This window comes from Chiloscyllium punctatum, chromosome 38 (assembly GCF_047496795.1).
Source record: "Chiloscyllium punctatum isolate Juve2018m chromosome 38, sChiPun1.3, whole genome shotgun sequence".
Taxonomy (NCBI): Eukaryota; Metazoa; Chordata; class Chondrichthyes; order Orectolobiformes; family Hemiscylliidae; genus Chiloscyllium; species Chiloscyllium punctatum.
In genome coordinates, this window is record NC_092776.1 from 7,638,416 (window position 1) to 7,660,721 (window position 22,306).

At 42.6% G+C, this 22,306-nt stretch overlaps 1 protein-coding gene across 2 annotated transcripts in view; it reads left to right on the forward strand.

Moving 5' to 3' along the window:
• Window positions 1–4,724: 4,724 nt before the first annotated feature.
• The window catches only part of wbp1la (WW domain binding protein 1-like a), a 115,691-nt gene continuing 98,109 nt past the window's right edge, over window positions 4,725–22,306 (forward strand). The window contains exon 1 of one of the 2 annotated variants that reach the window (XM_072557101.1): window positions 4,725–4,885. In XM_072557101.1, the coding sequence (XP_072413202.1) occupies window positions 4,808–4,885 (78 nt within the window). In that variant the 5' untranslated portion in view covers window positions 4,725–4,807. The remainder of the gene's footprint in view (window positions 4,886–22,306) is intronic. The other variant, XM_072557103.1, reaches the window with a different exon arrangement.

Genomic DNA, 22,306 nt, shown 5'->3' on the forward strand with positions numbered 1-22,306 from the left:
TCACCAATGTGTATGTCCCAACCTCAGAAGCAACAGCTAAGACACAAGAGGAATTCTCTTACATCCTTAACCAGTCACTGACTCATGAACCAAAGGGAGATGAGCTGATTCTCCAGTGATTTCATTACCAATGGACATGAAGGTGATAGGAAGGCAAACACCAATGGAATCCACCAATGGTAATTTTGACCATCTTCTAGAAAAGAAACTAAACCAATTGCAGTACTTACAGAAGGGTCACCCTGCTGTCCATGATAGGGAAGGACATTGCAATAATCCTCCTCAATCGCCTCCTCCCACTGGCTGAACAGCGCCTCCTGGAGTCTTAATGCTTTTCTGTACATCGAAGGGGACAGTGCACATTATCTTCATTGTAAGACCAGTCCAAGAGAAGTGCAGACAGCAGCAGCAACCTTTTATACATAACCTTCCCTGATCTCACAAAGGCTTTTGCCTCTGTCCACTGGTAGGGATTACCTCCTCACACTTGGTTGGTGGCAGAAATTAGTCTCCACTCTGTGCTGGCTGTACAATGGCAGGGTCATTGCACCAACACTTCCTCAGCCTCCTCACTGCCACATTCCACACCACATTTCTTTAGAGGATGAGTGGTAAACTGCATCGCCTCTTCGATTCAAACTAAGACCACCCCAATCACTGTCATCAAGTTGCAGTGTGTATCGTGGGTGCACACTGAAGAGAACACACTCCAAAGTATTGTTGTTTAGATTAGATTACTTAGTATGGAAACAGGCCCTTCAGCCCAACAAGTCCACACCAACCCACCGAAGCGCAACCCACACAGACCTATTCCCCTACATTTACCCCTTCACCTAACACTACAGGCAATTTAGCATGGCCAATTCACCTAACCTGCACATTTTTGGACTGTGGGAGGAAACCGGAGCACCCAGAGGAAACCCACGCAGACGCGGGGAGAATGTGCAAACTCCACACAGACAGTCACCTGAGGCGTGAATTGAACCCGGGTCTCTGGCGCTGTGGGGCAGCAGTGCTAACCATTGTGCCACCGTACTGCACATTTGATGCATTTGATCATGGGAGAGTAGGCCTTAGGTTAAACATCCAGAAGAAAGAATATCCTCTAGCCACCTCTTTCCACAACACAACACTCTCCCACAACTAACAGAGCAAATCACATGACAATACCCATACCTTGGGAATCTCAATTCAGCAAGGGCAGACATTAACAGTAGAGTTCAACATCACCTGCTCGTGCTTTTGATTGCCTGAGAAAGAGTGTTGGCTGACAATGCCCTCAAACCCATCAAGAAGTTTGTGGTTGACAGAGAAGCGTGTTAGCCACTGTTCTGAATGCATCAAAGCTGTGCTCAATCTGCAATAGACACCTCAAACCCACGGAGAAATATCTCCAATGATACCTCTGCAAACTCTTGCAAGCCCAATGGCAGAGTGTGCACCCAGTCTTGCTGTTCTCTCTCAGGCCAACATCTCCTAGTGACAAGGCACTGGGTACATCACTTAGCTAGGTCTGACCACATTGTCTGCATGCCTGACATAAGACTCCCAAAGAAAGCTCTCTCCTCTCAGCTAGTGGTTATCAGGAAGGCTGAAGAAATGCTTCAAGGATGTCATCAAGGTGTCACCGGAAAAAATCAACATCTCCTCCAACTCATGGGGATCTCCATACTCAATAGTGTCCAAAGAAGAAACAAAAACAGAAATTGCTGGAAATGCTCAGCAAGTCTGACAGCATCTGTGGAAAGAAATCAGAGTTAATGTTTCGGGTTGAGTGACCCTTCCTCAGAACAGTTTCTGATTTACAAGCATCTGCAGTTCTTTCAGTTTTCATTTACTATCCAAAGAAGCAGCCACAAAGGTACCAACCATCTTGACCATCTCTGACAGACTCAGGTGGAAGCTAACAGCAAGCAATGGAAAGGGCATGCATAAAACCCAAAACATTCTACCCACCCTGCCTCTCTTCAAACACCAGCTGCCCCACTTAGTCACCACAGGACCACAGAGGAAAAAGGTCATCCTCAATCTCAAGGGAATGCCAAAGAAAAAGAAGTGAACAACAAAAGGTGAACTGACATGTAACTAATGCCATGATTCCCATGCCATGCCCTCCTACAAGTAATTATAGGTACCTCATTTCCCCAATGGGCATCTCAACAGTTCACTAAAGGGGTAGTCGAACTACAGCTCCCTCCCATTATAGACCATTTCCATAATACAGAAGTAGGCATGTAACATTGCCTGTAAATGTTCTCCAAAACCATGTGTTACAGTCTAAGGATACATGGGAGGCCATTTAGGGCTGACTCAAGGAAACATTCCTTCACCCAGAGAGTGGGGAGCCTGTGGAACTCTCTGCCACAGAAAGTGGTTGAGACCAAAACATTGAAGGTTTTCAGGAAGGAGATAGATCTAATTCCTAGGGCTAAAGATATTAAAGGATACAGGAAGAAATGGGAACAGGAGACTGAGTTGGAGGATCAACTGCGACCATATTGAATGGTGGAGCAGGCTCAGAGGGCCGAATGGTCTACTCCTGCTCCTATTTTCTATGTTTCTATTTCATTAGCTGTAAGGCCCTTTAGTGCATCATTGGCTCATGAAAGACAATGTACTTTTTTTCCGCAGAGATTTATCTTTTTAACCCATTTACTCTTCAACAATTCTGACCAGTTTACTTAATGCGACCCTCACTTGACTAACATCAGCAAAACCTCCTGCCATCCCTTTGACAGTGACAATGAGAGAACCTTAAATGTCTGTTATTGGTGGTTCGAATTGGTTGATCGAAAGGTTCTATCTAAACATAGAGGAGAAGTAGAAAGCTCTCCAAAAGTATTGGCAACGTTCTACTCTCCATCATTGCCTTAAATATTCAATTGACAGGTCATTTATCTAATGGTCTTGAGACATTGTTGACACAGAATTGTTGCTGCTTTCCCCAAACCAGCAACGGTTTTTATTTATGCAGTTACAGGATGTTAGGGTAAAGCTGTTTCCACACGTGAAAGGATTGAGAATGAGAGGGAACAGATTGAAAGCAATTGGCAAAATAAAAAGCAATGGTGACATGAGGAAAATCTTTTTCATACAGAGTGTGATTGGGATCTGTCATGTGCTGCTGGGAAATGTTGTGTTCAATTGAAAGAATTCAAACTTGAAGCAGATTCTTATCGAGGAAGGAAAACACGCAGCGCCAAAGAGATGTGTTGGAATGGCAGTAAGTGAATTGTATGTTTGGAGAACTGTTGCGGATATGATGGGCTGAATGGCCTCCTTCTGCATGGGAATTATTCTGCGGCATGGATTTCATTTGCCAAGGTTAGCATTTATTGCCCGTCCTTAATTGAAGACGCAGCACTTCATGAAGTAATTGATTTTCTGGCATATTTTCAGGTATTTTGAATTGGTCCAGAAATGGTTTTGACTAGATGACTTTTCAGGCCTACAGCAGAAGAGAAAGGAAATGGGGTAATTGCTCTTTCAAAGAACTAACCCAGACATGATCGATTAACAGCTTAAAAATCTGTTGCTGGAAAAGCACAGCAGGTCAGGCAGCATCAAAGGAGCAGGAGAATCGACGTTTTGGGCATAAGCCCTTCTTCAGGAATGAGCATCCATGATGGACCAACAATTCTGTGCTCTATGAATCTATAGAAGAACAAAAATATGTTGGGAATCTGTAATATAAACAAAAATTGCAGTTTAAAAACAAAACCATTAGCTTCTGAAAAATCTGAAAGCTGGGTCGATGTTAAAACGTTTCGCAGATAACGACTTGCATTCGTGTAGCAACTTTAACAACAATTTGTATTTATATAGCACCTTTAATGCAATGAAACATCCCAGATGCAGCATTAAAATGAATTATGGAGCCACCCGTAGGAGTACCAAGGATGACCAAGGAAGCTTGGTCAAACAGGTAGGTTTCAAGATAAGTCTTAAAAGTGGAGAACCATAGATAGGGTCTCAACAGGTAATGGCAACATACTGCTCATTCTGACCTCCTGCATTGTGCCAATCAATCTGCTGGATTGTCAGGGTGGGCATAGTCCTGGCAAGACTGCAATGGAAATTCAACATCTGCACTTATCACTGAGGCTGCAACTGAAGAAATCTCCCACCTCCGGCACTGGATGATCAGCTAGACCCAACCTGCACCAGAGAGAAAAAAATATAGAAAGTTGGGAATTGAATGGGAAACCTGCCGAATTTTGTCCTCGGGAAATAACGTTATATGCATCGAGCATTGGCAGCGCTGCACGATATCGAAAGTGGAAATGACAGCAAATCTTCATCTGTGCGTGGAGAAAGAACGTGCATGGTGGAGGAAGCGACGGAAAGAGCTATTAAATAATGCAGAGCTGTCCCGGGGATTGCAAAATGCAGAAAGGCAACGCGTTTCGCTGGTGCAATGGAAAGCAATAGCACGAATCGCCTCTTTCTTTCTCAAGCTGCTTTTTTTTGTAGAAAAACAAGGCACAAACGTCCGCTCCCCACCCTGCGCGGGCGCGAGCATCCCCGTTGGCAGGCGCGTGCACCCACCTCCAGGGCGGGGCGGGGATAGACTGACAGGTCTGGCTGACCAATCGTCAGGCGGGAAAGTTTTCAACGGGGGAGGCGGGGTCAGGGATCCAGCCAATGGAGGGTGGGGTAGGGGGCGGGACTCGGAGGGCTGGATGCTGATGGGGCCGGGGGGGGGGGGTGGTGGTGGAGAGAGGGAGAGGGTGTCGGAACTCTCCCCTGGAGCCGGGAGAGGCTGCTAGGACAGTCCGGCTGTGAGGAGAGATACAGCGGGGAGGCGATGAGCAAGATCCCCCTCAGGATGGCTCTTTTGCTGCTTCAGGTCTTCCCGGTCAAGTTGGCCGGCGTGGAAGCTCAGGTAAGCGAAAACAAAGCGCTGGCCTTTTAAATGTGTTTCCATTTAAAAAAAAATAACACGAAAGAGAAACCCGTCGTTACATTGTAACCATTTCAGGCCTTGGCTACATCGCAATTTGTTACATTTGTATTCCTCACGGGCGTCAGTGCGGTCTTTCCAGTTGATATCTAATAGATTAATGAGATTTTTGTTTTGTTTTAATATGTATGATCTGAGTTTTCCTTCAGTACTTTTTAAATGGCCTGGCTGGTTAACATGTTTTAACTGAAGCTCGCATCATTTCAATTTTGAGCTGTCAATTGTTTTTCCCCCAATCTCTTTTTTTTTTCCCTTAAAATATATATTTCGTTCTTAAGTGTAGACTGGTCTTTTCAAGTTTGCTTTCGTTTTTAAAGGGAGCTGTTTGGGCCGGGGGCAGGGAGGATGTCTAACTCTTAGGTTCTCAGATGATCCAGGCTCTGCCCCTAGCCCTAGTCTCCAGGGTCTGACCGGTGGGATGTGACAGTACATCTCCAGGAGCAATGTGCGCTGGGCAGGTACTATATTGAGTCTCCTGCCCGTTTGGGTGGAAGATCTGGGAAGTCGCCTAACTTCTCTCCTTCAGTGAACGTCCACACACCATTAAAGTTGTCTCGCTTGTGGGAGCTTACTGTGTGCCGACTGAGTGCTGCATTTTTCTCAACATGGGTTATTGTGATTAAAAAAAAACATCACCACATTGATATACTTGAACTGATTTTGAGAGGAGTCAGACCTATTCCACCATCTAATTAGATCGTGCAGAACAGATTGCAACCTTAACTCCACATTCCTTCCTGCTTTTGATGATCCTTGATGTGATCTGGTGAGATGGAGAGTAAGACTGCAGACGGTTGGCACAAGCTCAATGGATTGAGTTGCCAGTTTTAGTAAAAATGTGAAGTGTCCTATTCTACCTACGGAGAGCACTGCACCATAGAGATGTACGCGCAGAAACAGACCTTGCACTCCAATTTACCCATGCCGACCAGATATTCTACATTAATCTAGCCCCATTTGCCAGCACTTGGCCCATATCCCTTAAACCCTTCCTATTCATATATCCATCTAGATGCCTTTTAAATGTTGTAATTGTACCAGCCTCCTCCACCTTTCTGACAGCTCATTCCATATATGCACCACAGGTCCCTTTTGAATACTTCCGCTCTCTCACCTTAAATGTATGCCCTGTAGTTTTGGACTCCCCCCAACCCCAGGGAAAGGACCTTGGCTATTCACCCTGCCCATGCCCCTCATGATTTTAGAAATCTCTATAAAGTCACCCCTTAGACTCTGCCTTTCCACTTTATAATTTGAGAATTGCACTTGGAGGAATTTCTAAAGCAAACACTTTAAGGCACATCCTTAAAGTGAGCCTTTTAAAAATGTTGACTATCAAAGACTATGTGAAAAGGGAAGATTTTAATGTGTATTAACTTAGTTTTCCTTTCCTTTTGGGTGAAATGGCAACTGTGAGCCAAAGATGCTTCCTGCAGTTGCACTAATTTGAATAGCTATAAGGATTAATGACTGATATTAGATGTCAATGGAGAATAACTTGTTACCTGCCTATAGTGGGGATTTGAATAATGATACCTGACCTTTACTGGGTGGATTTCAGATGATTGTGAAGAATGCCAGTAAGACTTTGGTCTTTTAATTATCACTTAAGCTACATGAAATGACAACCCTGCAACCCTTTGTGTCTTTTGTAATACTATTTCACACCTGAATGGCAATATGATGTTTTTCCTTGTTTTTCTGGGACCTTTAAAGCTGTGTACAGTTGTTGAGATTGAATGTTCCTCCACAAAAATGTTAGATGACAATTCTCAACGATCTGAGGAACAGAGCATGGGATGGAGAGTAGAGTAAAATGGAGAGCTCTAATTGGAAAGCTAGTACATGTAATGGACTAAATGGCAGCTTTCTCTAAGATATTTTCCATGGCTGCTAACGATATTGAAAGTTTGAATTATGCAACAGTTGACTGAGATACTGTGCTTGGAGACCTCTCTTAGAAAATAACAACAGTTTTGGATATATGAATATTTTGAGATATGTCAAGTTAAATGCATGGGAGGAACATGGGACTTTGGATTTATGATTCCAAAGGGAATATCCATAAGGTTTTGTACCTATATATGAGACTGCCATTGGGGGTATCATCACCCATTTTTCAGCAGACAATGGAGAACATTTTACAAGGTCTACCCCAGGTCGCCATTTATCTGGATGATATGCTAATAACAGGAAAAGCCAACAAAGAGCATTTAGAACTTGAACATAATCCTTAGCTGTTTCTCCAAAGCAAACATATGCCTTTTAAAAGGGAAAAATGTGTGTTCAAGGCACTCTAAGTGACCTACATGGGCTACAGAGTCAGCAAGACTGGGTTACACCCTGTGGAAGATAAAGTGAGGGTGATCAAAGATCCCATGCCTGTACCAGGGCTTAGGTCTTTCATTGAATTAGTGAACTATTGCAGTAAGTTCACATGTAACCTGGTCTCCATCTGGTGCCCCTTTATATCTGTTTTTTTTTAAAAATGGTCAGCCTTGGAAATGGTCTCATAGCCAAAACGTAACCTTAACAGAAGTGAAGAAGCAGCTGTCACCACTAAGGTATGATCCCAAGTGAGGTCTGGTGCTGATGCGCGATGCTTCCCCGTACAGTATCAGGACGGTGTTGGCTGACAGATGGCTCAATGGAGAGGAACGCCCAATAGCATATGCTTCCTGGACTTGGCTAATTCAGAACACGGTTACGCCCAGATAGAGAAGGAAGATTTGGCGGTCACCTTTTGTGTGAGATAGTTACATCAATACCTTTTACAGATGAAAATTTATGATAATAACAAACCACAAACCTCTGCTGCGGCTATTCACAGGGCAAGACAGCACAGCCTATACCTTCACGTCAAATTCAGCACCAGTGTCTCATTCTCATTCTAATTCTTGAGCCACCTCCACCTCACAGATACAACACAAGTGGTACTGCTGCTGGAAGGTACTGTTCTGGTTTTAAATTTTCTGGACACCCCTCCAGTCACTGCTGACAATATCTGACTGTGGACGCCACAAGATCCGATCCTGACAAAACTAAAACACCTACTGGTGTTTGGGATAACAAAAGGGCCATCACAACCAGGACTGAAACCTTTCTGCAGCCGGCGAGACAAGGTCACTGTAGAGGATGGCATACTATTGTGGGAAGCAAGAGTGATTGTCCTGAGGAAAGATCGCTGCCAGATATTGGCTGACCTCCAAGGGCTTCCAAAATGAAGATGTTGGTGAGAAGTTAAGTCTGGTGGCGAGGATTGGATGCAGTCATAGCTACATTGGTGGGGCAGTGCCCAAAGTGCCAACGAGGACAAAATGACCATCAGCAGCTCCTGCACATTTGTCAGAATGGCTGGGTAAACTGTGGACTCAGTTACACATCAACTATGCAAGCTCTTTTATGGGCAAAAGTGGATACTGCAGATGCTGGAGATCAGAGTCTAGATTAGAGTGGTGCTGGAAAAGCACAGCAGGTCTGGGTATCCACAATGAATGTGGTTGGACATGCATGGAGTCCATTTGTCAAACACAGGGACGATGATAGAAAAGCTGCACGCCTTGTTTGCAACAGACAGGCTCCCAGAAGTGTTGCTCATAGAGAATGGGTCATCATTTACCAGCAGGGAATCTCTACTTCCTAAAGCTGAATGGCATTTAGCATAAAAAGACAGCTGTGTACCACCCATTGTCCAATGATCTGGCAGAAAGAGCAGTACAAACATTGAAGGCAGGCTTAAAGAAGTTCCCTACAGCTTCACTCAAAATCAAATAGAAACTTGGACAGTTTGATAATCAGACCATGCCTCATGCAACTACAGGGATAGCTCCAGCTAAGGTGCTATAATGGTGAGAAAACTCCACACCACATCAAACCTGGTCTTCCTGGACCTGGGGTAGTTGTCGGGTGAAATAGCATCAGGAATGGCAATGCTGGACACAAGATTTCGCTAAGCGAAAGGGGTTTGGTATAGAAACCCTGGAAATGCCCTGCATGCATACAATGGGAGGTTGACGAGAGCTCAGGTCCCATGACGTACAAAATTCGGGTGGGTGAGGCATCCTGAGTAAGCACGTGGATCACGTGAAACCTGAAAACTCTCAAATGGAACAGGAGCAAACCATACCCGGTCCCTCAGAAAGGCTATTGGAACCAGAGAGTCCTCCCCCTCCGTCTAGTGTCAAAGAAACTGGAATCTGTGATAGACATCGTGAACATTTCTGCCTTAACGCCGTTACTGCCTGAAGAAAAGGATGAGTTTCTTCAAGACACTCCAAGAATAAGAGGCAAGCTACGGTCTAGTACCCATCACCCATGTCAGCGGCTGAGTCTGAGGAACTGGATCCAATGTGAAAAACACCCTAGGAGAGGCTACAAGAAAAAAAACAGGCTGACATCCCTGGATTTAGAGGGGCAGGGTAGTCATGATCATAACAAGGTCAGTCATGTGGCCCTTGTAGATTGGGGCTAGCCCCAATCAGGGAACTCAATCAGGTATCCCAGGCTGACCGATTTTTTTTTTATATATAAACAGGAGTGTCTGAGGTTCTGTTCACTCAAGCTGGACCAATGTCAAGTGCTATTTACATGTAAACAAAGGGTGCATAGGTGGCGGGATACCAGCTTCTGTGGCATCTTTGACAAAGACGTATTTCTGCATGTGTTGCTGTTTATCAACATGTATTAATAACACTCATATTAACTAATGGGAAGAGTAAAGCTGTTGACTTTGTCTGGCATGCTTCCTAGTCACCATCTCTGCTTCTCTTCCTGGTTCCTCTCTGAGGCTGAATCAGACTGCTTACAAACTTGTATATCTGGAGCTCAACTGATTATCAAGTCTGCTTAATTAAATTAGATTACTTATAGTGTGGAAACAGGCCCTTCGGCCCAACAAGTCCACACCGACCTGCTGATGCGCAACCCAGCCAGACCCATTCCCCTACATTTACCCCTTCATCTAACACTATGGGCAATTTTAGCATAGCCAATTCACCGAACCTGCACATTTTTGGACAGTGGGAGGAAACCGAAGCACCCGGATGCTGTCATTAAGACCACCCTCTTTTCAACTCCATGATATTGTCTGACTCCACCCTTGCCTCTGCTCACATGTTGAAGCCTCCTGCATGTCTTTGTTACCTCTAGACTTGGTTATTCAAATGCATTCCTTGATGGCTTTCCATGTTCTTGATTCCATTAACTTCTATTTGTCTAAAGGTCTGTCTCTGTCCCAATTTGCACCAAATCCTGATATCCTTATGTCAACTTTGTTAATTTACGTACGCTGGCTCTTGGTTTTTCAAATCCCTTTCTAGCCTCACTTGTCCTCCCTTTAGCTCTATAATGTACTTCAGCCCCACAAATGCTTGCAAAACTTGCTCTCTGCTAATTATGGCTTCTTGCATGTTTCCATTTGTTGATAGCACAACTGCCAATTCTGGAACAATTACCTAAGCCTTAAACTCTGACATTTTTTCTTCTGTTTCTTTCCAGCTTGTTTCCCCCCCTTTTAAAGGCCTGTCTCTTTTTGATCAAAGGTTTTGATCACCTGATCTAATAGCTCCTTACAAAAACTGAAATTGCTGGAGAAACCCAGCAAGTCGGCAACATCCGTGGAGAGAAATTCCTCTCGGATGCTGTCAGACCTGCTGCGTTTCTCCAGTATCAGCTTTTTGTTAGTTTCAGATCTCGGTCAACTGCAGATATTTGTTTTATTTTGTTCCAATTTCTCCTTGTGTAGCACAATCTCATGCTTTTGGTTTAGAATGCTCCTGGGGATGTTTAATGACCTGAATACTACTACATGAACAAAAACAGAAATTGCTGGGAAAACTCAGCAAGTCGGGCAGCATCTGTAGAGTGAAAACAGAGTTAATGTTTCGGATTCAGTGACTCTTTTTCAGAACTCTCCTTTCAGTACTTTATAAAACATTTGTTAGCTAGTAAAACATATGCAAAGCCACAGAATGTCTGGAAAATGGAACGTAATTCATTTTCAGGAAGTAAAGCAAAAAAACTTGAATTTATATAGCACCTGGCATGAGTATCCATTGCCCAAAAGCGCTCTGCAGCTAATTTAATGCAGATACTGTCATAATGCATAGAGCATGTTCCTGCAAATAGTAATAATGACAATAACCAGGCGTTCTGTTTCTGTCATGTTGAGTTGAGGGATAAATATTGATTGGAGAGAACCCCACGACTCGTCACAATGGTGGCCTGGGACCTTATGTCCAACCGTGAAGGCTGATGGTGCTTTGGTGGCAACACTTCAGTACTGCACATGCATTTTGTGTTCACATCCTGGATTGAAACTAAAGGCCACAACTTTCTGACTGGAAGCAGGTATTGTCCCAACTGGGCCTTGTCACCTACTTTGATCTATTCTGTTACAGTATACAAAATCTATAAAGCTATTTGATACAGCAGTGAAAATATCGGCACGTGGTATTGAAATGAGCCAGGCGTCTAATGGGAAGGCCGTTGGGTAAACAACACGAGAAAGACAGCTTTTCACTTACTTTGCATCACTTACAATGCCAAGATATATCTCAGATACTGATTATTTTCACATCATAAGGAATCACCAAAGGCCATTTTGCTTACTGTAAAAGCTTGTAGCCGGTGCTGAGAGATATGCTCAATGTAAGGTTGGCCAAAGGACCACTTTAGTACCTGTGTACATATACTACAATGTTCGCCTGGGCCCAGGGTTTGACTTTTGATCTTCATATTACTTTGGTGGCATGGGCTTAGACTTAATGGTGCAGTATCAAGGATCACAGAAGCAATAGGGAATCTGGTTTAACCTAGTAGAGAGCAGTAAGGATGTTTCTCTTCATGGGAGAGTGCAGGACCTAAGAGCATGGACATAGAATAAAAGCTGCCGATTTAAGACTGAGATGAGATTAGATTAGATTACTTACAGTGTGGAAACAGGCCCTTCGGCCCAACAAGTCCACACCGACCCGCTGAAGTGTATACCACCCAGACCCATACTCCTACATTTACCCTTCACCTAACACTACGGACAATTTAGCATGGTCAATTCACCTAACCTGCACATTTTTGGATTGTGGGAGGAAACCAGAGCACCCGAAGGAAACCCACAATGAGGTGGAATTTCTTCAGAGAGTTGAGTGTCTATGGAATTCCTTGCCCCAGAGAGCTGTGGGGGTGGAGTCCATATGTATATTTAATGCTGAAATATTTTTGACAAGTCGGGGAATTAGGTTATGGGGAAAAGGCAGGAACTGGGTGTGAGAAATGTCATATCAGCCATGATCATATTGAATGGCAGAGTAAGCTCAAGGAGCCAAATGGTCTACTCATGTTCCTGTTTCTTATGGCCTTAAGTGATCATAGAATCTCTACAATGTGCAAGCTGGCCACATTGACCCTCCAAAGAGCATCCCACTGGGAACTCCCAGGGTCTCAGCTGTCATTGTCAAAGCCCAGAAGTCTAGTATCATCCGTAAATGTCCCAAAAGTACAAAGTTCTGTCCATACAGTGTCTATGTTCTCACTGCTCTCGTTTATAGTAACAAAGAATGGAGGACCCATGAAAGCCAGAAAAAAAGATGAGCTTCCACCTCTGCTGCCTCAAGGGAATATTGAGCTTGTCTTGACAGCACAGGGCACTGAATATGCAAGTAGACCAGCATGCAATGATTCCCAGTGTGTAAACCCTTAATTCAGTGGTGACACCACTGGTTGAGGAGACTAGACAGCTGCATTCTCAAAGACTTGCTGTATTACAATAGATTTCTTGATAATATGGGGTACATTAGGTACAATGTCAATACTGTACACACTATTGAAATTTAACCAGACAGTCCAAGGACTTTTAACTTCTCATCACATATCTAACATTGCTGTTGGACTGGTGTTCCAGTCATAAATACAAGCAAATTAGGTTGGTTGAAACTCTTACATATTGATCGAAGTGCCTTCAGGGTTACAAGTGACATCTGGAGAATGGAAATTAATCTCCAGAGCTATAATTTGAATAAAATAAAACCTGCATGAGCTCAGCAATTTCTGATTGGAGAACTTTATTTAAGGTTTAGCTACTGTTTGGCTCCTATTTACTGGAGAACAAGATATCCTTGTTTGCCAATCCTCTTCCTTTTTTTTTCCACCTCCTGTCACCACTCAGAAATAGATCAGTGAGATTATGTCTGTCCTGTTTTCCTGCTCCTAACCTTTCTCTCCTCTCTCGAATTTGCTGATTCATATTGGTGCAGAATTCTGTGGGCCCTGGCAGCCCTCCAGAATGTTGTTAACAAGGTAGGCATTCTTCATACCTGGAGGGTCAATGAAAACACTTCCGACTGGGCATACTGCTGAGCCTATTACTTAACTCCTGTTATTACACACTTCCTGGAGCAGGTGAAACTTGAACCCAGTTCTCCTAGCTCAGAGGTAGGGACAGTAGTACTGTCACAAAAGCTCTAAGCTATTTTGTTTAAGTGCTCCTTCATGATTTGTTCTAATTGGCTTTTTAAAATACATGTATAATTCTGAAATTTTGAGACCGATGTGTTTTCTATCTATGATGGATACATTCCAAACCAATCTTGTTTGCAGAGATGAATGCTAAATCTCCACATTTCATTGAAGACTTTAAACAGTTTTCTTTCATAGGATGCTACCCTGGTCCTTCACAATGGTAGAGGTTCCAGGTTGAAAGGTGCTGTTGTGCGTCATGTATATGACCTTGATGCTAGTTTGTGTTGGTATGGGGTGAGTTAAGATTTTAGCTGGTGGATAGAAATGGATAGAAGTGGATAGAAATAGAAATGTATCCTGGATGGTGTTGAGATCCTTGAGTGTTTAGAACTTCATTCATCTGGGCATGTCTGAGGATTTGGGAAGTGAATTACACATTGCACTCTACACAACCTCTCTCCAGCATTTGTAGCCACAGTATATCCATGGCTGATTCAGTTCAGTTTTTGGTCAATGGTAAGTTCTAGGATCTTCATAGTGGGAGATTCAATGATGGTGATGCCATTGAATGCCAAGAAAAGATGGTTATATTTTCTCTTGTTGGAGATTGTCATTGTCATTGTCATTGTCATTGTTTGACTGCACCACCCAAATGTCAAGCGTAAACATGATCCAGGCTACCTGAGTGCAATGCACTGAATTAGAATTAGAATCCCTACAGGCCATTTGGCCCAACAAGTCCACACCAACCCTTAGAGTATCCCACCCAGACCCATTCCACTACACTATTTCCCCTAACTAATGCACCTAGCCTACGCGTCCCTGAACACCGGGTAATTTAGCATGACCAATCCACCTAAACTGCACATCTTTGGACTGTGGGAGGAAACCCACATAGACACTGGGAGAATGTGCAAACACCACACAGTCACCCGAAGTTGGAATCAAACCTGGGTCCCTGGTGCTGTGAGGCAGCAGTGCTAACCAGTGAGCCACCATGCCACCCCACTGATCCAAGATTATTGACCAATGCCTTCTATCCAATCCTATCATCTGGTTCCTTAACTGCATCTTCTGCAATCAGGAGAGTGGAAATGTTGTGTAGGAATATGGCTTGTGAATCAGAGGGCAAAACAAAGGGCCCGACCTGACTCCCACTTATATGACACTGCACCTCCTTCCTTTTAACAAAAGGAAAGTATACATATCGGCCACTTGTTTATAATGTGTTAATAAATCAAATTGTGTTTTTATTACATGGGATTCTAGAACTCTCTGTTCCTGATGTCAGTATTCTGCAATTCCAGCTGTGTCTGTGTCCAAAAGAAACCAATTGCCTTTTCTAGTTTTGTTTCTGCATGGATATTTTACAAGAATTTGAATTCATCTCCTGTGATTCCCACCTATCACTCCCTTTCCCACACCCCACTCCATTCCCCACACATTTCAAACCACTACCCCAAGAAAACAAAATACCACAGGCTTTAGTCATGTGCAGTTGGAACACCCTTCAATTAAATGTTCTTGAAAGAGTGATTGGTTAGATATGAAATTGTTCTGTTTGTAACACTTCAGGCTTGTTTTCTTGTATCCAGTGAATATGGTGCGTGTTACATGTTATCTAAAGTTAAACTGTTCAAGTCCAACAATGGAGACTTTGTGTACTGTACATCTCTTGGACCACTCCTTGATAAGTGGCTCTATCTTTTAAACGTCAGCTTGAAAATAAGATATTGAAACACTTAAAAAATACATTCACTGTAACAAACTGCTCTGTTGTTGTGATGCACTCATTTTGTTGCTGATGGAGGAATATTGGATAGAGATTTTAACTTGACCCTCCAGGTGTACATGTCATTTTGTCAGGCACATTGTGTAACAGGCAACCGGTCAACATACAGATGAGAGAGCCCATTATTTAATGGGTTGATACTTTTGGATTCTGTTTGGTGCTGTTCATTCAGCTGTCCCTTCATATCATCTGTCCCTAACAACAGCTGTGTTCTTCTATCCCAATACTGGGAAATATATGCACAGCAGGGCTGTGAACTCCCAGTAATCAGATTTGCAGTATATATACCCTGACTGTAGTTTACTCCTCTCCTAGTACTGTGGGGTCACTGACTAGTCACAGATGTGGATCAGATTTCATTACATGTTTCTTTAGCAGGATTGCACTTGAGATGGCTATAATTTCAAAAAGTCTATTTTTTTTCAAACCATGAATTTCACAGAATCTCAATTTCTCTAGTACAAAGAAGGCCATGAAGCCCATTGTGTCTGCACTGACTCTCCAAATGAGCACTTCAATTAATGCCATTCTCCTGCCTTCTCGCCATAACATTGTTCCTTTTTAAGTAAATAGCTAATTCCATTTCTGAATCCTATAATGAACCTGACTCCACCCCGTTCTCCAGCGTGCCTTTAGGACCCCAGCAGGAAAAAGTCTTGTTACAATTGTGTAGGACTTTGGTAGGACAGTACCTAAAGTACACATTCCTGAAACCGGGCTTATGCCTGAAATGTCAATTTTCCTGCTCCTCGGATGCTGCCTGACCGGCTGTGCTTTTCTACCGCCACACACTTGACTCTTATCTCTAGCATCAGCAGTCCTCACGCTTTCTCCGAAAATACGGTAAGCAATTTTGGTTTTTGTATCTAAGGAAGTGTATACTTGCCTTGATGGTGGCACCGATTTTAATTAGTTTGGTTCCTGGGATCAAAGGATTGCTTCAGTGAGTAACTTTCTGATCTGCATTCTCTGGAGTTTGGAAGGATGAGGGGCAATCTCATTGAAGTTCCTTCAGAGTCATGTTAAACACTGAGATTGGAATACAGGGTAACTGATCGATCATTTAGGGCTGAGATGAGAACTTTGTTTTTTTTTGTTCACCTAAGGTTGTGACCATTTGGGATTGTCTAATGTGAAGGTTTGTGGATGCTGCTTCATTAAAAGTATTGAAAAAATAAAATGCTAAATTTTTGGTGCCTTTTAGAGTTCAAAGGATACTTGAAGCAGTTGAAAAAATGGAGTTGAGGGAGACAATCAGTCAAAATCACATTGCGAATGGCAGAGCAAGCTGAAAGGGCCATGCAGTTTACTCTTTTGCTTATGTTTGAAGGGATATGGGCCGGGTGCTGGCAGGTGGGACTAGACTGGGTTGGGATATCTGGTCAGCATGGACAGGTTGGACTGAAGGGTCTGTTTCCATGCCGTACATCTCTATGACTCTATGTCCTTTATGATGTGTTCCTTTAAGCAAGGATATCAGTCCTTGATTTTAGTCTTTAGAAAAGTATTTTTATACATTTTCAGGGAGTTAATGAACACACTGTAACCTGAAAGTGGTGTAGAAAGATTTGTGGTTGCCTGAATCTAAGTCTGTAAAACCACTCTCGTCGAGGAGTTGCAGTTTAGCTGAATCCTACCTGCTCCTGTCATCCAGTTCATGTCTCTTCCGGTCAGAACCACTGGTTAACAACCACAAGCAAAACCCTGCAGTGGGAGCTGTTCTTTGAAAAGGACTCCCCTTACCCCTCACATTCTCCCCTGCAATTAATAATAGGTTCCAGTATGGTTTTAAAAGATTTTACATGTTTGCTGCTCCTCTGTACAACTCCTTTGAGATCATGCCATTCGTTTCCCATTGTGGGAGAGTCGAGAACCAATCTTTCCACATCTACTCTGTCAAACCCCCTAACAATCTTTGTTTCAATAAGGTTACCTCCCATTCTTATCAATTCCAACAAGTGCAGACCCAATATACTCAATCTGTCCTCATAAGACAGTTCTTCCATACCTGATGGATCAGCCTAATGGATCTTCCCTGAACTGTTTCCAATACTAGTATATCTCCCCTTAGATAAAGTGTCCAAAACTATTCACAGCTGTTGTCTGAGTAGTGCCCTATATAGTTATAACAAAACTTCCCATGATTTATACTCCATTCCTTTGAAATAAAGGCCAGCATTTACCTTTCCTATTACCCACTGAACATAGATGCTAGTTTTGAGATTCATGGACAAGGACTCCCAAATGCTACTACATCATAGTTTTCTGCATTCATTCTCCATTTAAAGAATGTTCAACTTATCATCTTCCTGCCAAAGTGCACCACCTCACATTTTAAACATTATGTTCTACCTGTCAAGTCCTTTCCATTTGCTTACTCTGTCTGTACAACTTTACGTACACTGTCATCCTCACCACTTTATGTACACTGTCATCCTCTCCACTTGCCTTTCCATCTATTTTGTCATCTGCAAACTTGGCAACAGTACATTTACTTTCCTGATTCAAGTCATTTAATATATTGTAAGTAATTGTGACCTCACTATTGATCCCTGTGGGACACTACTAGTTACAGGTTGCCATCCTGAAAATGCCTCCCTTACCCCAACTCTATCTTGGCCAATCCTGTATCCATGCTAATGTACTACCTCTGACACCATAGGCTCTTACTTTATTTAGTAGTCATATATGTGGTAACCCATAAAAGCCTTCTGAAAATCCAAATATATTCCTTTGTATGTCTTGTTCATTTTTGAAGGAAATGTTTTGACAATTTTTTGTTTAAAGTGTTTTTTCAATGCTGAAAATCTGAAATAAAAAACAGAAATTGCTGGAGAAACTCAAGTCTGGCAGCACCTGTGGAGTCAAAAACCGTGTCAATGTTTCAGGTCCAGTGACCCTTATCTGAACATGATGTCAGTTCTAAATGAGGTTGAGATTTGTGATATCCAGCTGAAAAGATGTCATGTCTGACAGTGCAGCAGCACTGTTTCAGAATCGCACATCCAGATTATATGCCCAAATACCTAAAATGCAAGAGGATTTCTGTGCCATGAGTTGGAGAGAAATGTGACAGTTGTTCAATTTAATCGCTTCAAAGCACACTTGAAATACAAGTTTTTCACTTTGTTGTTCCTTCCTATGTGGCTTACTTGATTTACATTTTAAGCATTTTTTATGGTGTACCAGAATGTTTCGTACAGGAAACTGTGAGGTACAAAATGTCTTGTTCTCAAAAGGCATTAACACAGTGAAACTGTAAGTCAGTTGTCTTCCCCAATGCGAGGCTCAGGTTTTGTTGCGTAGTGATAAAGTACCTACAACCCTGGTGGTTCTGCATTTTCTTTGACATGTTTTGCTCTCACCTTTTTTAATTGCCAATACCCCTGCCCCTGCACAAGCAAGTACGCACACCTTCCAAATTTATTAGGAAATGTCACAATCATTTTGAGTTGTTGACATTGTCAATTGTAAAGCTTACCAATAAACTAAAGATGAAAGTGAAATGACATTTGTAATGATGTTTATCAAAACCAGGCAATTACAAAGATGGAAGTTACTGAGAATGCGAAATAATTGAGGGGGAAATGCATAGATGGAAGTGGTAGAAGTAGTTTTTAAATTTTACTGCAGGACCACCATGGTGGGTGGGTGTATCTTACAGGGCAGATTTTCTTTAGTATTTGTACTTTCCCATCATAGCCAAGAGAATGCTTCCTGATCATGCAACTCCCCTTTGAACCAAAACCTATAGACATTTTTTTAAATGATCCCTGCTAATAATAATATCAGAACAAGTCAGATTGGGCTTGATTGGATGAGTTTTTAAATTTTTGCTAACTGTTTACCATGATGGCCAGTCACTGAACATATTCACAAGAGTCTGCCAATGTATTTTTTTATTATTAGAAGAGCATCAGTGTTTATGACATGCAAAAGGGGGTGCATTCACATCCTGAAATACAGGAACTATTTGATATTTGTCATAAAATTGTTCCAGAAACCCTTTTTCTCCCAACAGCTACATTTAAAGACATTGAAACCTCAATGAAGCTCATTCCTGTCTCCTCTTTAAAGCTCCTTGTTCAGATGGGCAAGTAACGGAATTAACTCAATGCCCTTAATTCCCTTTCCTGTGACCATTAATTGCTAATGCAGCTCACTTATTGTTTAACAGGGGTTCTTTAAATTCACATCTTCTGCAGCCTTTTGCTCATGAGATATTCTTCTAAGTAACTGGGAACAATTTCCCCTGCACTGACTGCTTTGGTGACTTGTATAACGGTATTCCTGCTGTTACTGACCCCCCTCTTTGTGAATGCAGATACTGCTTATCGATTAATGTGACTTTTGTTTTACCAGACTACTAGGCAACTGTTTTTTTTCCCTCTCTCTCCTACCTTTTGTTAATTAATGCACTGAATTATTCACCTCTATAGGTTTTAAGGATCTAATTTAAATGCGTGGAACTGAAATAAATCTCCAGACAACCCAACTCCACTCTTAGAATAAATAGAACATAGAACAATACAGCACAGAACAGGCCCTTTGGCCCTCTATGTTGCACCGACCTGTGAACTACTCTCAGCTCGTCCCCCTACACTATCCCATCATCATCCATGTGCTTATCCAAGGATTATTTTAATCTTTCACACAAAGGCAATCCCAGTTAATGTGAGTGAAGTTGAAATTACTTACCCCTTGATCTGGTGGGTGTCTGCACATCCATTGTCCTTGAGGCTCCTCACTATGAGGTCCTCCTTATGTACTGTATTATTCTTTCATTTAGACTTGTACATGACACGTTCTCGAATCCAGAGGGTGGTTATTCAGAATGGAGGCCTTCTCCCCGATGGTATAAATCTTGAATTAAACTAAAACCCACATGCTCTTCTTGTTAATACAGAAATATAAATCAAATCATCATTCCTATGTTTCAGAACTCAAACTGTCAGCTAATAATGCATTCTGAAACTTCTTCACACTTTTTGCAAATGAGAAGACTAGGAATTATTCTTCAAAAATGTTTTATTGCACCAGATACCACATTCAGTGTTTACCATACAGTCCTGCTTATGCTTTACACCTAATACAGCCAGTTATTCGTGCAGCCTTTCAAGGCCAGACTAAAATGGAGAAGGGGATTTATTTGTAAACAAGATAATTAGAGAAGTGATGCTCATAGTGAGCAACCGAAGAACTGTGCCATATTCAGAACTCGAAGCATCTACAGTCTTTGCACTTCTTTTCAGCAGCTTTTTCTGAATTTATTCATTCACGGGACGAGGGCATCACTGGCTGGGCCAGCACGTATTGCCCATCCCTAATTACCTAGAGGGCAGTTAAGAGTCAACCACATTGCTTTTGGTCTGGAGTCACATATAGGTTAGATTATATCAGGTTGGCAATTTCCTTCTCTAAATGACATTAATGAATCAGATGTTTTTTTTCTGACAATTAACAATAGATTCATGGTCATTATTAAGCTCTGAATTCCAGATTGTTATTGAATTCAAATGCCACCATTTTTCAATTGAGGGATTTGAATCCAGGCCCCCGGAATATACCTGTCTCTCTGGATTAACAGCCCAGTGACAATACCACTGGGCCTGTTTTTTGTCTAGGCTTGAAAAGGATGTTGGGCATCAATACCAAGTTGCTATTCGCTTCTTTTTTGAGGCTTGGGCTGTGTGAAGGAGGGGAATGCGGCTGTTCAATTTTGTTGCCTTTATTTTTGTACTAGAGTAGATTAATTTGATCTCACAAACACTTTGCAATAAAGCAATTGATATATGAACCATTTCTACCAGTAAATAATATGTAACAATCTCTGCTCAGCTGTTGGTTGATGAAAAGTCAGGTATCAAAAAACAAAGGGTCATGTGATGGCACAATCATTCAAATGAAATATTTAATCTGTTAAACTTGCACATTTTTGAAAGTGGCATGATTTGAGATTTGCAAGTAAAATGGTCCATCTGATCTTAGAGGCTCTGCAATTGTGTTCAGACATTATGTTAATAGTGTCTTGAAATGCCAAATGATGTCCAAACTTCTGTTGCCAGCATCCTTATTTGCACTAAGTCCCATAACTGTGATTCAAAGCAAAGTTGCCATAGTCCCCAGAGAGCTGCTCTCTCATTACCGAGAGAGAGGTGGTGGTTTAACGTGACGGTCACCATGCTTCAGATGAGAGGTGAAGTTGAGAAGGACCTTCATAGTGTCCTCTGCTAGAATGGGAATTTAACCCACGTTGTTGGTGTCGCTCTGCATTGCAAACCAACTATCCAGCCAACTGAGCTAACCAACACTGATTTATACCCGTGCTCATTGTGTACCAGTGTTGGTCAACCTGAGATGAACTGGATGGATTGGTGTGTAGGTGGGACATCCTCTTTCCCCAGGACCAGCTGAAGAGACTACGACACCCAGGGCATGTCCAGCTTGATCCAAGACTGTCAGCTAGGTCAGTGTACACTGTGCCATCTGGAGGAATGCACAGGCCTTTGGTGTAGAAGTACAGTGTCCCACTCCACTCTGCCAGAGACAGAAAAAACTGCAGTCAGCAAGCCAGGCAGCATCAGGAAGTGGAGAAGTTGACATTTCGGGTGTAATCCTTCTTCAGTTTCTCCACTCTGCCATCGTGAGTGCAGCCATCTTGACCAGATGGGCCAATGGGCTGAGAAGTGGCAGATGGAGTTTAATCTAGATAAACATGAGTTGCTGCATTTTGAGAAAGCAAATCTTAGCAGGACTTAATGGTAAAGTCTTCTGGAGTGTTGCTGAACAAAGAGACCTTGGAGTGCAGGTTCTCTGGATTAATAGACCATCGCCCCCTCTGCAAAATGCAAAGAGGGAATGCAAGGCAAGCAGGGATGTTATGAGCTTCCAGGTAGGCTTGGACTGAGTGCTATGGCAGCAAATAGAGAGACCAGCAAAAGAACCTGGTTGAGTCCACGAGTGTAGATTAGATTACTTGGTGTGGAAACAGGCCCTTTGGCCCAACAAGTCCATACCAACCCTCCGAAGAGCAACCCACCCAGACCCATTCCCCTACATTTACCCCTTCACCTAACACTACGGGCAATTTAGCATGG